Raw genomic sequence first — 15,713 nt, 5'->3', positions numbered from 1 at the left:
TAGAGCACCAGCTGCCAATCATAAACACAACTGCTATGGAATAACTAGCCTCTGTGGAGGGAGAGACCCCCAACCCCTGCCAATGTTTTTTTCTCCTCTACTGGAGGACTAGAACTATTTCAGGCCCTTTCTCTCCTTGTGTCAGAAATTTGGGAGGTAGAACAGAGAGTTCTGTGTGTTTCGCCCTCTGATGTATTAATAGCAGACAGGTCCTTAGAACAGGCCAAGCTCAACTGGTGAGCGGGCTCCGGCCAAATGCAATAAGCACTTCTGCACTCAGAAAAATGAGAGAGTTTGATTCGTAGGTCTCCGATTAACTGATGGAGCGCTGATGAACTAGCGGGGAGGTCTGAGGTCCTTGTCTGGAGGTTTAATGCCAAGGTTACCTAAATATAAACAGATCAAGGGCATAATCCTTTATAATACTTCCTGTTACAGCTGCAAGTCCGAGCACTGCGATCTATGTATAAGTACTTTGTAGGTAGATGATTAAACATAGTGTGAAAAAGCAAATTAAAAAAACGATTTTACTGGCTAGAATAATTTTCACAACCATTACAACCATGAAGTCTTTTTTAGACTTTTGGGGTTCAACAGAAGTTCTTCAGTGTAATTGAATCATTCACTGAAGAATCTATGGCAAAATAAATGATACATTGTAGAAAATTAACACAAACTGGTGGTGCAACTGGGGAAAATTTGATGTGAAAATGTGTCATAAGGGAGGAAACTGAACCAGGCAGCCCCCAGGAACAGCACTCTGAATTTCAGCATCACATGACACACACACTAACCCAAAAGACCTCTTTCCAACACATTCATTAGAAAAACAGTGGCTGTAAAGGAGTGGATACATGTTTCTGAGCGACCCCTGAAAAGACTCTTTGTAATATCAGAATTTGATCCTTTGGGGTCCGTTTAAGTTTAGAGGAGTTGTATCAATAAATTATTTCATGCCATTCGGGTGTGCGGGGAGCCAACAGGAAGTTAGCGGGGTTGGCCAGAGGCTGCTGACGATGCTTCACAGGAATGAATGAGGTGCCATGCTGGAACATCGTATCCAATTTTTATTGCCACATTCATTATCGGGCCTCCCTGAAAACTTTGAGACAGTAAGTGTGTGAAAATGCCTTCTTCGAAAAAAACGCCCTGCGTTCTTTTATACAGTCACTGCCTGGAAATGTCTGGATTTGTGTCTGCCCATGCAGAAATCAAGGCAGACGCTGAATCATTTTTTTTTACGATGCTATCTCCATCTTCCACAGAGATTAGCATTAGATTTCTTCAGATTCCTCATCCTCAGACCACAGTTGGACATGCAGGTAATCAACTGTCTGAAGCTCAACTGATAAACAAGTTCATTTTTAAAAACAATTGAAAAAAGCCCATAAAACAAAACTGGGGGGGAAAAAAAAAAATTCTGAAAAAGTGCAGCTGTGCCAGAGTTTGCTTTCTCTTTGGTTGGAGATAAACTGATTGCTCGCTCTGTGTTGGCATTTGGCCACACTGTGCAGTTGATGAAAAGCAGCATACTGTAGGTCAATGACTTTGTGTAGTATGCTGTGTGTAAAGAATTTATACATAGGCCATTTCACATGTGCCTGTGCAATATATCAAGTTAGTAAGGGCTGCTGCAGCTGACGCAGTGCGTGGAACGATGTTCTGCATGGATCCAATTGAATCTGTGTGGATTGCAATTCTGAGGATGTTATTCCATGTATTTTTTTTATTTGTTGCTATGAAACATGGACTTACATGCACCACTTGCTAAGGGCATGTGTGTACAAGAAACATGGACCATGACAACGTGCGAGCTATAAACCAGTTTGGATGTGCAAACACCTTCAGGCCTTTGCTTTAACCATCAAGCTGTGGCTAAGGCTGTTAATTGAAAAAGCAGGATTTGTGTCCAGGTGACACCTGTAACTACACAATGATCCTGCACAAACTAAATAAATGAATTTTCATAACACCGTAGCTCCTACAAGTTCAACTCAGTGAAAGACAGACTGATGTAAGCACATGCATTAGTAATTCTCATGGTACAGAAATGAAAAGAAATATGGACAGGGACAAAAAATGCACTGCTTTAGGAAATACTGAAGCTTATTCTGAAGAAAAAAGAAAAACTAGAGGACAAAACTGGATTATTCCCAAGCACGAATAAAGTCTGGATGAAAACATCCAAGCTGTGTGGCATAATTAGCCAATTAATCATCTAATCAAATGACATTAGCATTCATAACTTCAAGAGGGCATACTTACAAATCTGGAGGAGTTGTCGTTCCTTACTGTTTTGGCATTTCCAAAGGCTGAAAAGGGAGGAGAACCGTAATTAGCGTAATAAAGCATAATAAAGTATAATTTGTGCTAATCCATCCAGTATAAGGCTGTAGCCAATCACATTAAAAGATAGATCAAATCTTGTTTACAAATATCCCAAACCTTATTAATGATCCTTAACACTGTGTCTCACTCCAGCTAGCTGTCAATCATGTAAAGGCTGGATCACAAAGCCATTTGTGCTGATGAAGCCCATAATTCTGTATGGATTAAGCAAAGCACTGGGGCTTTTCAGGCTTAGGAAAGGCTGAACCTTGCTGTCATGCTGCATTCAAGTTCAACTGCTTCAATATGTGCCCGCGCTTATAAATAAACAATAACAAACATGATTTTCAAACACATGTATGATTTCTTGTGTGTGAGATTGTTAAATGCATCACAAACATGTGTGCGTATGTGTCCCTTGTGTTAAGTGCATAAGGGATCCTTTTAGAATTATATATAGCATCCAGGGCCCTCTCCATTCATTTCTAACCATATTTCTACATTAAAATGCTATTAATGTGTCATGCATCACAGCACTATTAGCATAACAGCTTAATTGCTGATAACAGCTGATTAATGCGTGTTAAAGTCTATCGTTAATGTGAATGTGTGGGGTGCTAGCATGGTAGGACGGCAGCTGGAGGGCGAGAGAGACAGAGAATAAAAGAGCCACAGAAAGATAAAGAGCAAAAGGAAAAAGGGGAGCCAGGGCAAGAAATGAAAAATAATAAAAGGGTGACAAAGAATGAAACCAAGATTGTGAAAGAGAGCAAAAGCAAAGCTGGGAGTCTCAGAGAAAGCCTGACATAGATACATTGTGTGTAGCTGGTTAACTGTGTTCCCCTCTCCCTCTTTTTAGTGTTAGGGCAATTAGATCGGCAGGAGCTAAACTCTTGCAGATGTGCAGGGTTTCTGCAGCGACTCAAACCGGGCATACAGCTTCATCATTCATGGGCATTTCCTGTCCACTGCCCCCAATTAAAATACAGCTGTTCCGATGGCAGCACCGAGCTGTGGGAAATGAGACAGTATATGTGTGTAGGTGTGGAAGTGTGTGTGTGTTTTTTGTAGTTGTGACATATTGCGTTCAGTAGAAAACTACCAGAGGTTTTGTGGCAATAAAATGTATCTTTAAGAACATTATGTACTCTAAATCCAAGCTGAATGATCAAAGACTGTTATAACATTACACTCCAACAAACTAGTCCACAGTGGGTTAAAGAGGTCGCTGAAAGTTGCAAACATACATCTGTATCTTCCAAATTTTGGCAAGGGACGGCCACATTTGGAAGAGCCTTTGATTTGGGACAGCTTGAGATTTCGGAGCGCTTCACTCACCCTCCAGAACGGGATTGGACTGCAGCAGCTGTTCCTTGACCTTATTCACCTCCTGGCCCTTCCCACACACCGCTGCCACATATGACATCACCAGCTTACTGGCCTCTGGAACACACACACACACACACACATACAGACACTCAGATAAATATTGGGTCAAAGCCTATGTTAGACATAACTGAAGAACAAGTGCGACATACACACCCATCTCACTATTCTCCATAAAAATCCCCCTTACCTCATCCCCCCTGACACCCATCAGGGCTGGGCGTGCATCAATCATTTGTCTGGAGCAAAGGAGGAGCCCTTATTTCACAAATCCCATAATGAAGACTCACTTTGTTTAGTGAGATGGTGACCATTATTGCATCATTCTATCATCATTTAAAACACAGATTTCACTGAGGAAACAAGAGGACGCAGCGGAGACACATGACTTGCTATGGCGCCTGTTCACACACTTTTATTAGAACTGAAGCTGATCTAAGAGACTGTCGTGAGGGGTCTGTGTTTCCAAAACATAATTTTCTGGTTGAAAAATGTGACCTCAGCTGAAAAGACATGTGCTGTCTGAACTAAGTGACGTGGCCCGTAGGATGACTGCTGGCATCAGGATCATCTCTGCTGTCCGGCGAGATGACCCAGAACTGATGATGTGAGTGATGTGCCAAAGAGGGATAGAAAAGAGCTTGACAGTAGTTGCTGGTACAGACTGCTAATGAGCCTGGCATACACGCAGGTCCAGACGCATTCGCTGATTTTAGCAGGATAGAGGGTAGGTGGGAGAAAAATGTGGCAGCAAAAAATGTAGAGATCATGAGCACCTTTTTATCTCTTAAGAATAGCAGAATAGACTTCCTCAGTCATCTCTCTCAAGTAATGAAACAACAGTGTGTTATGTCTCCTGCAAACAATTTTGGCATCTGATAATGTTCGTCATAGCTCCTCGATCCTATGGAAGCCGTAGAGGCATGAGAAAACCTGTAGCAAGACATGAATGTCAATGACCCTTATCGATGGGGCAAGCTTGTTTTTGATGGCTGTATTCCACTACAAAGCTTCGGGGCCGATGAGATTACTGCAATCCAAATTTATCTCCTCCACTTGGCTGAACAGCTTCTTGGAGTGGGGCTTTTAATATCCATGAGAGGTTGGGAGCGGCCAAATAAAGGATACCACATCATGCAAAACATGATCTGTCACACACACACACAGTGCCCTGTGCTTTCTCTCTATTTTTTGGGCCTATTGTATGTATCACTGCATTTCACCTTTGAGTGTATAAACAATATTTAATACCACAACGAATAAGTCACTGATCTTATACAATGTTGACAGTGTCATCTGTTTAAATAAGTGCGTGGCTGCGTGGCTCTTGGTGTTTTCTGCCGTAGTGCTAGAGGGGAGGTTATGTTGTGAAATCTGAGCTCCAGCCAGAGATCAATGCACCAGTAGTCCAAAACCATTAACAGCATGCCACATTTCCAATACAGGCAATAGATATTGAATCATTTCTATAGTAAACAAATGTCAGTGTTGCTACTCATGAGAAGAAAATAGGGCTAGGTGATGATTCAATATCATTTATCATCTCCTCTTATAAATGTATTTTGACAAAAATCTCATGTTAAGATGAGAATTTTGATGTCTAAATTACTGATAAGTTATGCTTCACCAAAACATATATTTATTGTAATTGAAAAGGTCAAGTTAAAGTGAAAATTTCACTTTTTCCCATATTCAATAATTCAGTGATATATATATATATATATATATATATATATATATACATATATTTTTTTTTTTTTTAAAAGGAAACAGGCTTCATTAAGTAGGCCTGTTTATAGTGTGATGAAGAGTCCTACAGGAATTTCCAAGTTTCCCACCTGAGCAGTTTGAATGTTTGTGTTTCCTGTATCCTGCTGGTCCACCCTGATTTGTCCATACACAGCTCGTCACAGAGCTACTGTTGTGTTTCATGTACCAACACGATGTGCTCAAAACAAAACTGGCATCAAGCTGCTTTTTAAGGTAGATCTGATCTAAATCTGCTTTGTGGCTTTCTACATAACAACCCTCATCTTACAGTTGCCTTTAGGTAAGTTTTGACTACACTTTGAACAAACCTTTGTTGAGCACTACAAACAAGAAGAGCTGAACAGACGAGACTGCACATTTTAGACCTTCCAGGGATCTATTAACCAACTACTGGGTGACTGATTGCTGAAGTTACTTTGTTCATGGATCTATGAAAACTTTTTAATGGGGTTTTTTGCTTGACTTTTGATAAATGAAGAACTTTTTATGTTCATGCTTGAAAAAGATATGTTAATGAAGCTTTGACAAAAGTTCAAAAACGAAGATTTCTTTCCTCGTGTTCTGCTTTTATTTCACTATGGGCAAATGTCTGTCATTTTCTTCCAGTTCTGTTTCTCTCAGTCACATTTGCTTTTTCCACACCGTCAAAAATCCCTTAATTCACAATGCAGACATCGCTACACCTGATCAATGATATTTCTGCCTGTGTTCCTCAAGCCAATTAGTCTCTACACTTGATGCTGTCCTCTCCATTCTCTGAAGATCTACTATTGCACAACCAACTTCCTTCCCCTTAACACCATGACCTTCATGATATCCAGGGAGACTCATCCAAAGGTTTCCATCAACCGCCTGCTGCCTCTGCTCCACCACCACTAATGTTTAGACTCTATGGTGGATCCTGTCCTATCTCCTATCTTTATATGGGCCTACACTCTCATGCTTAATGTTGTTGGAATGGAGTCTAATCACCAGAAATCTTCTGCTGTCTCGAACATCAATGAATATTGTTCAAATTAATCTCTCCTGATTGAACTGCTAGCCTTAAAAATGTGGCTGTAACAAGCAGATGAAGGACTGTATTTATGAAGCAACATGGGGCTTGACAGGGCTGTGGATGGCCTGATAGCACAAGTCAATTTTTTTGTCCTGGAAAGAAGAAATGTTAAATAATGTTACATAGACCCAAAAAATGGCTACCTACCGGTTTTCCCAGCCCCACTCTCCCCAGTGATGAGGATGCACTGGTCCTTGTCCTGGTCCCTCAGTGAACGGTAGGCCTCATCTGCCAACGCATAGCTGGAAGACGAGAAGCACAAAGTCACAAGACTTAATAATACAACTAAATGCCTCTTGAATGCTTAAACAACATCCTTATTTCCAAGTATATTTGATTATACTTTACACTCCATGATTATGTTCTTTAATATACTGTATGTAAATATCTGATAAGCAAACAGCATTTGCTTTGCTTTCTAAACTGTACATTTTCCAGCATAATTTGGGGATGATCAAAAGGTAGTGGGGGTGAAAGAAGTTCATGGAAATGGTACACTGCTGTGCCAGGCTGCATGGCGTCTACCCTAATCAATAACATGTGGCTGTATTGGAAATTAGGTTGGATCTGTAGGACAGCCACAGGACTAGAGTAACTTGGAGCTTTATTTAGCTACACTGACTGGTTTTCATTTGGGATTTGGCTCCAATAGTTGGAATACTAGCCATTTCCTGCTCATTCTAAACTAGAACTGCTACACGAGCGCTGCCGAAGCTGCTGCAGGACAATTTTTCTCTCTCAAAGACTAATTGTTTTAACTGTCATACTGTAATTACTTTCAGGATTTTCTGTTACTATAAAAATACATAATTATACATGACTCAAATCATCACCCTGGCAGGTGTTTGAATAATGCAATTAGTTGACGAGAATGTAAAATAAGCCGTGGTGGATTAGTGAATGATAGAAGGGGGAGTTCCTATTCCTATTGTAAAATGAAACCTATTGTCATACATTCCAGGACAGGAATACAATGGGAAATGGGACTAGTTATTGCAGTTTCACCCCCACTGAATGCCAGAACAATATATTATTTGTTCTCTTTATGCAGACGAATCCCTTATGATGGTTTGAAAGTAGGGTGTGGATGGTATGAGGGCCATATCACAATGACAACTTTTTATCTGGTGTGGCACAGTGGTTTGTAATTTCAACGTGATACGCCCAAAGAGAAGGAACACTAAAGGGTGCAGAAACAGCTTTTTTTGCTGCTTGCATTTTGGCAGGCAAACAGTCAAGTACAGTGCTACAAGAAACATGTTCCAAATAAGCTTGCTTCGTCTGCCGTCCCCCTGTACTTTGGCATTCACGACTCAGGAATTTTTTCCAAAGCCACGTCTGGTAATAGCTGTGGTTATGAGGGAAATGTTGCATGTAGCATCCCCCTTTTGCCTTATGACACACTCAAAATGTCTTTTCCTGTTAAGAAATAGTTAGTCTGAGACATGGCTGAGTGGATTTGGCATAATGCATGGTCCAAGACCTTCATGATGAGTTCTTCCATATTTATGGAGAGACTCTTTGAGTATATCTGGACCATCAAAGGAAGGATGGGAACAACTGGACTCAAGGGTAATGTAGCTCGGGATAGCATGTTCAGAAAACTTAGTTTCAAGCTCAAGCATCTGCCTTGCTGAATTTTCCTTGAGGGAGAAAATGAATCTGTACCAGCTATACAGGTGGTAGTTTAACTCAATGTTGGTATCTTTAAAACCATCAGGAGGCTTAATTCCCCAACTTTTTAAACATCAAACTAAGACCAACATCTACGTTTTATGTTACATTTAAGTACAGGGTAAATATAGCTTGAGGTAATTTTGGAGGAATGCATCAAAATCATCTCAAGAGCCTAATTTCGTCTAATTTCGTGCCTGGAGCATGGGGGCACCTCATGTCTCCCAGGTTGGAGTAATATCATTAATTAATTACCTCTTGTCTAGACAGCAAACGTAGTGTGAGGAGCACATCAGCAGAGCAATAGCAAGTGCTCCGTCTGTGTGTCCACACTGGAGGCGTTCAGGTGCGGTGTTGAGCGCAAGTCACCCGTGTGTAGAAAGCGCTCAGAGTCCAACACACATAACTTGTAGTGATGTGCGGAAAATGGAGGAAAATTGACTTTAAGTGTAAATGAATGCTTTAGGACACAGTTACGCCCATGAGACCCGGCCAACACGCGAGCCTGCACGATGCTGGTGCAGATCGCTGAATAGATTAAAATGGGAGCATGTTTGTTTCGTGTGTGACGTGCGTTCAAAAACACAAGTCTGACACGTCTGCTGTCTAGACACGGGGTTAGGCTACACTTTGAGGATGCATTTTCTTGTAGAGACAAAGCTGTTGTCATCTTTAAGCACAGTGCATGTCAAAACATAGTGTGGCACCCACAAGTAGTCTACAAAACTAGATTAAATGGGGTTCAAAGTGATTTCTAAGGGAGATGTTCAGACTGCATTTATATCTGTATGCTGCATGATTGGACAGCATCATCCAGTACTTTTTTTTAAATTATCGACTGCAACATCCACAAATATACCAAGATATGGAAAAAGAAACTTATGCCTAAAATGTCTAAATCTGATTTGGAATAAAGCAATGAATGTATTAGTGGAGTCAGTGCGGCGGGGAGCAGAGCTTGGAGCACATAATCACACGCTGAACTAACACTGACCTCCAATTTGTAAAGTAGTTGATTGCTAGTAAGAAGCCATGACAGAGCAAGAGCCAGAGATGGACAGCTAGATGAATGCATTCCAGGCCACAATACAAGTTAAAGCTCTAGCTGGCTAATGGAGCTTATGGTTCTGCACCATCACACACTGTTTTGGACCAGAGCCCATGCAGCCCCACAACCAGCCCCCTCCCACTTCAGCCCCTAGCCTGGGCCCTCCACTAGCACACCCTCAGGAAAAGGGGTACACTAATGCAACATTCCTCACCATAAAAGTGCCTTTTTGTCAAGCCAGTGACGTTAGTTAATAAAAGTGTGCTTACAGAGCACAGTTTGCTTCCACTGTTATCGGCCAAGAAATGTAGCCATGCGGCAACCAAATATGAGAATGACGGCTAAGACTGCTCACCACTGCTAACATATAGGGAACTAATGACTATGTATATTCCTGATTAGTCATCTCCACAATCTCCGCCCCCCCAAATCTTCTCCTGTACACCAACCCACCACTCCAGCCCTCCACTCTGCACTTTTTACACTGACGAGACTTGCCACAGGACATTACGTCACTGCTGAAAAGGGCAGCACAGCGCAGCAGATGTCTGCTTTGTGAAAACACTTCTGTTGCCTGACTTGATCCTGACAATGACCAAACCATCACACAATTATCCTGCCCCCAGAGAAGGACTGTGGGCTGGGGAGGAAAGGGGGGTGGGGGTGGTGGTGGGGGTAAACAGGAGAAGGCGAGAGGGTGTAAAATAGGAGTGGGAGGTCCTCTGCCAGGAGCTTCACCCAGGGAGACCCACCCACCCACAGAGAGCTGGTCTTATGAATATGAATGACCACCACATAATCACAAAAAGAAAAGAGGTCAGCAGAAGCAAGGGGCCACACCCAAATGTTACACACGTTTAAATCTTAAAAATTAAAAAGAAAAACAACCATGTCACAGTCAAAACTAATCTGTCTTTATATCCCATCTGTGGACACACAAGTACAGCAAGGACAAGCAAGGCAGGATTAGATATAGTGTACATCTGTGTGGCTACAGCTTTATACTATCATGAAGCCCATGAAAGCAGTGTGAGCAGCAACTGGATGTACCACAAATGTGGACACAAAATGATGAAGCACCAAGGTCACCATCAAAGGCAGAGGGAGTAGTGAATGAGGCACCAAAATCTCAGAGGCCTCTCTGATCAGTATGTGGAGCAGGGTGTGTGGGGGTGAGGCTGGGATAAGGCCTTGGACCATAAGTGCTGCTTGGCACCTCCCCTTTACATCTGCCTGCAGGCTGTAATTTGGACTTGCACGTGGCAGCGGTGAACACAAAGCCACACTGGCATGAGGTAAGCAGTAGAAAATAGTCTCGTCAGTTCTTTTTACTACCAACCTCTGGTTACTGAGACACAGGAGGAAATGATGGGCCTGCTGTGTGTGACCTGAATCTTAACAGGGTGGAGTACTTTGAGGGCAGATTCAGCACAGTTTAAAGTTGTGATTTGTAAATGCTAATGAAGCTGTAATGTATGGGCTGGAAAGCAGCCCACCCAGCTACTGGAGGAAGTGCTCAGAGGCTATACATTTCTTACTAACATGTAGCACATTTGATTAAAACAAATGCAATTTTGTTCTTTCCCAGTGCTAAAATTGATAAACTCTGATTGTAGGTTTGTAGAACTTTGGTGTGCTTAATTCAGCAATTTCCATTATGCAATTGTGTGTATGAGGGGCAGTACGGTAGCCTGTGATCTCAGTGTGATCTGGTTTCCCCAGGAAGCCTCAGGAAATCCGCCGGGCTCTGAAGGAGAAGCCAAGGAAGCAACTCTTTCCTGGTGACCAGGTGGAAGAGTAGGTGGCTTGTGTAAGAAGCACACAAACACACAATAATATGCATTCAGAGATTGATGACAAACCTGCTGGTGTGTCTGTGTGTAGGCAGGGAGCGGATACACACACATACACACACACACACATGCTAAAGATGTTGGTTCCAACAGATGTGGCCCATCTGTGTGCTGGTTATGACAATGTGGTGTTGTAAAGCAGGTGGTAAGGAGAAGATCAGGAAACAGGACACATCTCACAACCATCCAACACAAGATCATGATAACCCTCTTCAATAGAGCATTTTCTATGTGTAACTGACAAGGTGCAATAAAGAATACCTCTACTTACTAAATTAAAAGTCAAAAGTAAAGTACTGCTGCCACAGAGCTCTAATTTATCCAACACTCACTAGAAGTTACCTAAATCACCAATTACTCATTGATACACCCCCTGTCTACACATACTTCAAACTTTGAGGGGGTCCAGGGCTTTAATTTACTCTACTGCACAGCAATTTAGTGTTCCACAGCAGGGAAAAACATAGCTCCATGTTGTTTGTCTGATGCTTGAAAAAGCAGGAAATAAGCATGCTGAGTAAGGTAGCAAAACATCCTCAAAGTACTCAAACAAAGACTCTCATGAGCCTCTTTTGGCAAGTTTGTGTGAATCCGTAAGCAGCATATTAAAAACAAAAAAAACCTTAGACATTCAGCTACCATATATCAGATTTTAAAAGGACCAGTGTGTACGATTTAGGAGAATCTATTGTCAGAAATGGAATATAATATTTATAATTATGTTTTCATTTGTGTATAATCATCTGAAACAAATAATTGTCTTTTTGTTGACCTTGAATGAGCCCTTTATATCAACATAAGGAGCTGCTCCTCTTCCAGAGCCTCTACATTGCATTGCCATGTTTCTACAGTAGCCCAGAATGGACAAACCGCCGACCATAGCCACTTTTTATTTTATTTTTATTTTACCAGCTTTTGGTCTGTGGCTGGTGCTAATTTTTGAGCCCTGTTAGGAGTTCAAATCTGGATAATTATATCACTACTTTGTAAGTGGGACCACAGTAACCAATGAGAGAGTCTACAAGGAGTTTATTGCCAATGGTTTATTTTCATTATACCAACACAATTCTAAATTGTAACAGTGGGCAATATCACTTTTGAACTAGCTAGCTAAATGTTAGTGTTACAAGCTAACGTTAGTCCCGGAACAGCTGATGGTGTTGACAAGCAATTGTAAAGATTATCGCCCATGAGGTTAACGTTAGCTAGCATACTACTGCTGACAGACAGACAGTTAAATCTCATCTCTGTCTTGCTGAAGAACAGATAACCCATGTTGACCACACCCCAACTACTTCTTCATCCAGAGTTGTTTTGCCCTCTGCTTTTATTTCTTCTCAATCCAAAGCTTTACTAAATGTTACAATTGGAACATTTATTTCCTATGCTGTGCACACACACTTGCAGGGAAATGACACCTTTTTTTTAAACTTACAACTAAGTAATTTAACATCAGTCTCCATTTTGTTTACATCTGCTTCCCTGTGAAATCACGTGAGGTGGTACCTTCTCCCTCTGGCACCATGATATCTTGTTGTTGTGTCGATTGTTTGGGATTAGTGAGAAGAACATCAGCATAGTTTCTCCAAGCTGATTTCAAAATCAGTTAGGATTTTACAACTCTAAAAGAGAATTTTAACAACTTTAAGGGAAAAAATAAAGCCACATGTGTACAACCACAGACAGTATGATGGCAACAGAGGAACAAAACTTCTTTTTTATTCCATACACTCCATGTCAGATTTGAGAACTTCTTCTGTGTCTTTGCCTTCCACTGTGGCAGCTGCGGTCACTTCTGGCTCTTAGATACCTTACAACACAAAACACATCTTGGCATTGAGGCATTGTGCTGCTGACATACAGACCAAATACCCTTCTGCGAAACAAACTGTTCTGGGCTTGGATCTCTCCTGAAACTTGTGCTCTGCATTGCAACAGAAAGAAGTCTATCAAGACTCCATTGCCCTTTGATTCTAGGGGATGTTTTGTTGTTCATTTTGCTGACTGCAGTAAAATATTATGGATATTTGTTATTAAGCACCGGAACAAGCTCAACTCTACATTAAATTATATGGTACATGTTTTGCCTGGTATCCATGGATTGAATAAAAATAATAAACAGAGTGTTTCCAATTCAATATAAAAGCAGCTGTTGGTGTTGCAAACAGCATTAAAAGTAACTTTGGGTAGATGTGTCCTTAACTATCCGTCAGTGAATAGTCTTACAACTGTGACACCATAATGGAGTGGATGATCTAACTGTAAGAGTGAATGATGTCTTTAATGGATGATGGCTGCAAGCAATTGATTTATCTCTTAAAATTAAAATTCCCCCAGCACATACACACTTGCTCACACAAAGCCTGTATAGAAATAAACTGTTATGCCTAATTTAGCACAAGATCACTTGGCATGTCTTCAAAGAAGCAATAGCCTCAGGGCCACCATGTGACCCACTGAGCCCATTCACACAACAGACAGAGTCATTGTGGGTCTGACCAATAGTGTAATGTTGGTCCCACATTTGCACCACACTGGTGGGTTGCACCTTCTCTTGCTCCACACCAGGAAACGAGGAGGCCACAGACTGAGAGGTTGAGCAGAAAGGAATATAGTTGTTAAGGGGTTTCTTATTCCAGAGCCTAAATAAACATTGGAGTTAAATCATTAATAGAGGGATGATTGAACATGTGTAAGCCAGTTGAATGCAACTGATTTACACTGCATCACCAACAAAATATTTTCATGCAAAAGCAAATGGAAATACTGACCGCAATGTTTTTTTAAAGGAGACGCAGGCCACCTCGCCTTAAACGAAGAACACCTCAAACAAACAAAAAAAGGAATGCACGTCCATCAAATCAAACTTTAACCTTGAGTGGAAAAACCTCAGTGATCAATCATACTGTAGGTGTGCTGTACATGAATTCATCGAAAGCAGCAAGTCGCAATGTGAGGAAAAAACTCCACTCATCATTTGCATTACATGGTTGGGCACTAGAACCAGTTAATACTACATTCAACTGATGGCAAACAGCTAAGGACTAGGATCCAAGAAAAATACATCGTGACTGATGAGTATTTGCGAGTTTGAGGTTAAGCATGATATCTTTAACTATGTGCTATATCAAGTCCTTACTGGCTTCAGGTATCATACTGTACACAGTTTTATATATAATTTTAGTAATTAATCAAATATATTCTACTCTCTCCTCATTTTTTCTTCATCTATTGTATCTCGATCATTTTCTTGTGCTGTTTTAACATATGATGTACGTTTGAACTGATACACAGAGAACATGCACCAATTCCAATCTAAGAAATGTACATATCAGTAATTTAATCCAGATATACAGTGGGATCCAAAGGTTTGAGACCACATTCCTATTAATGTACACTTTTTTTTTTAAATGCAAATTTCCCAAACCCCATTCCCATACTTAAAGCTAACTTGGCAGTGAACATGATGATGCAGGCTTAACCTTGACACGATGGCTGTCAAATCAGATTTCCATTAGCATGTACAGTTTCTCTGAGTACTGCCAACCTTACTCTTAGCGCTCTTAGTGCAGTCCTATGCGAGGTCTGGAAGAGATAAATGTTTCTACGCACAGCCAAATTTCCACATCCAACTGAATCCCCAATCCACACAAATCACTTCCAAATCGGGTTTGACAGATTGTTTGATTTCATGTGACCAATCACATGCTGCCCCACCGTGACTCAGCAGTGGCCATACATTGAAAACATCAGTTTTCAATGTTGGAGCTGTCCATCTGCAGTTTTGCTCTATGCTCAGAAGGGCCTTGTTCTCATGTCAACACACCAAAATGTGGATACATGCATTAAAATGCATTGCACCCGATTTTAGCTGTAGAATACTTTTTAATGCAGTAATTATCAAGTTAATCATTAATGCTAAGTGTAAATTAAAAACTAAACTTTGTGCATATAAAAGAGTCAAAACAATTGCTATGGTGGAAAAGCAGTTTATTTAAAAAAAAAAAAAAAAAAAAGCAACCCATAATCAACTATTTTAATGTAGATAATGTCCTTGTTATGGCTTGATAGAACCCATTAAAGCTGCATTTGGTCATTTTCAGAATTTCACTGGCTGTATGAAGCACCAGTCGTCAGCACAATATGTTCCAACTGGCTGGGTCTTTATACAAAAGAAGAGGGGCAGGCACTTCCTTTAAACACAGAGTCTCATTGGCTATTGTAGACTGGACAGGACGTGGAAGTTCCTATTGGGTCAAGTACGGTCAAGTTCCCATTTTGCTAATGTTTTAACTTGAATTATGACAGAAAATACGTGGAAGATAAGCACATCTGCCGGCTAATTTGAAATGATGCAACAAGCAGTTTGTGGATATTTATTGCATAATGTGTTTGGGACTAAATATTTTACTTGATTGGATTGATTGGGCCTTTGTAATTGTAATTGTGTGTGTAATTGTATTTTGGTGGTCTGACAGAAGTGCTGATGTACCTGATGAAGTGACTGTATCTTGAAATGGTTTGCATCAATGGAATCACAAGAATCTTAGCTTTCCAAAGATATTTCGCATAAGTACACACTTAAACATAGGAGCTT

The 15,713-nt window shown here is 40.9% G+C and overlaps 1 protein-coding gene across 4 annotated transcripts in view; it reads right to left on the bottom strand.

The window, feature by feature from the left end:
• The window catches only part of myo1b (myosin IB), a 60,072-nt gene that overhangs the window by 24,020 nt on the left and 20,339 nt on the right, over positions 1-15,713 (bottom strand). For all 4 annotated transcript variants that reach the window (XM_062431135.1, XM_062431137.1, XM_062431134.1 and 1 more), the window contains exons 4-6: positions 6,689-6,783; positions 3,667-3,771; positions 2,266-2,312 (exon numbers count right to left, since the gene is read on the bottom strand). In XM_062431135.1, the coding sequence (XP_062287119.1) occupies positions 2,266-2,312; positions 3,667-3,771; positions 6,689-6,783 (247 nt within the window). The remainder of the gene's footprint in view (positions 1-2,265; positions 2,313-3,666; positions 3,772-6,688; positions 6,784-15,713) is intronic.

This window comes from Scomber scombrus, chromosome 13 (assembly GCF_963691925.1).
Source record: "Scomber scombrus chromosome 13, fScoSco1.1, whole genome shotgun sequence".
NCBI lineage: Eukaryota > Metazoa > Chordata > Actinopteri > Scombriformes > Scombridae > Scomber > Scomber scombrus.
Note: the sequence above shows the minus strand (reverse complement) of the source record. Positions and strands in the feature narration are given on the sequence as shown.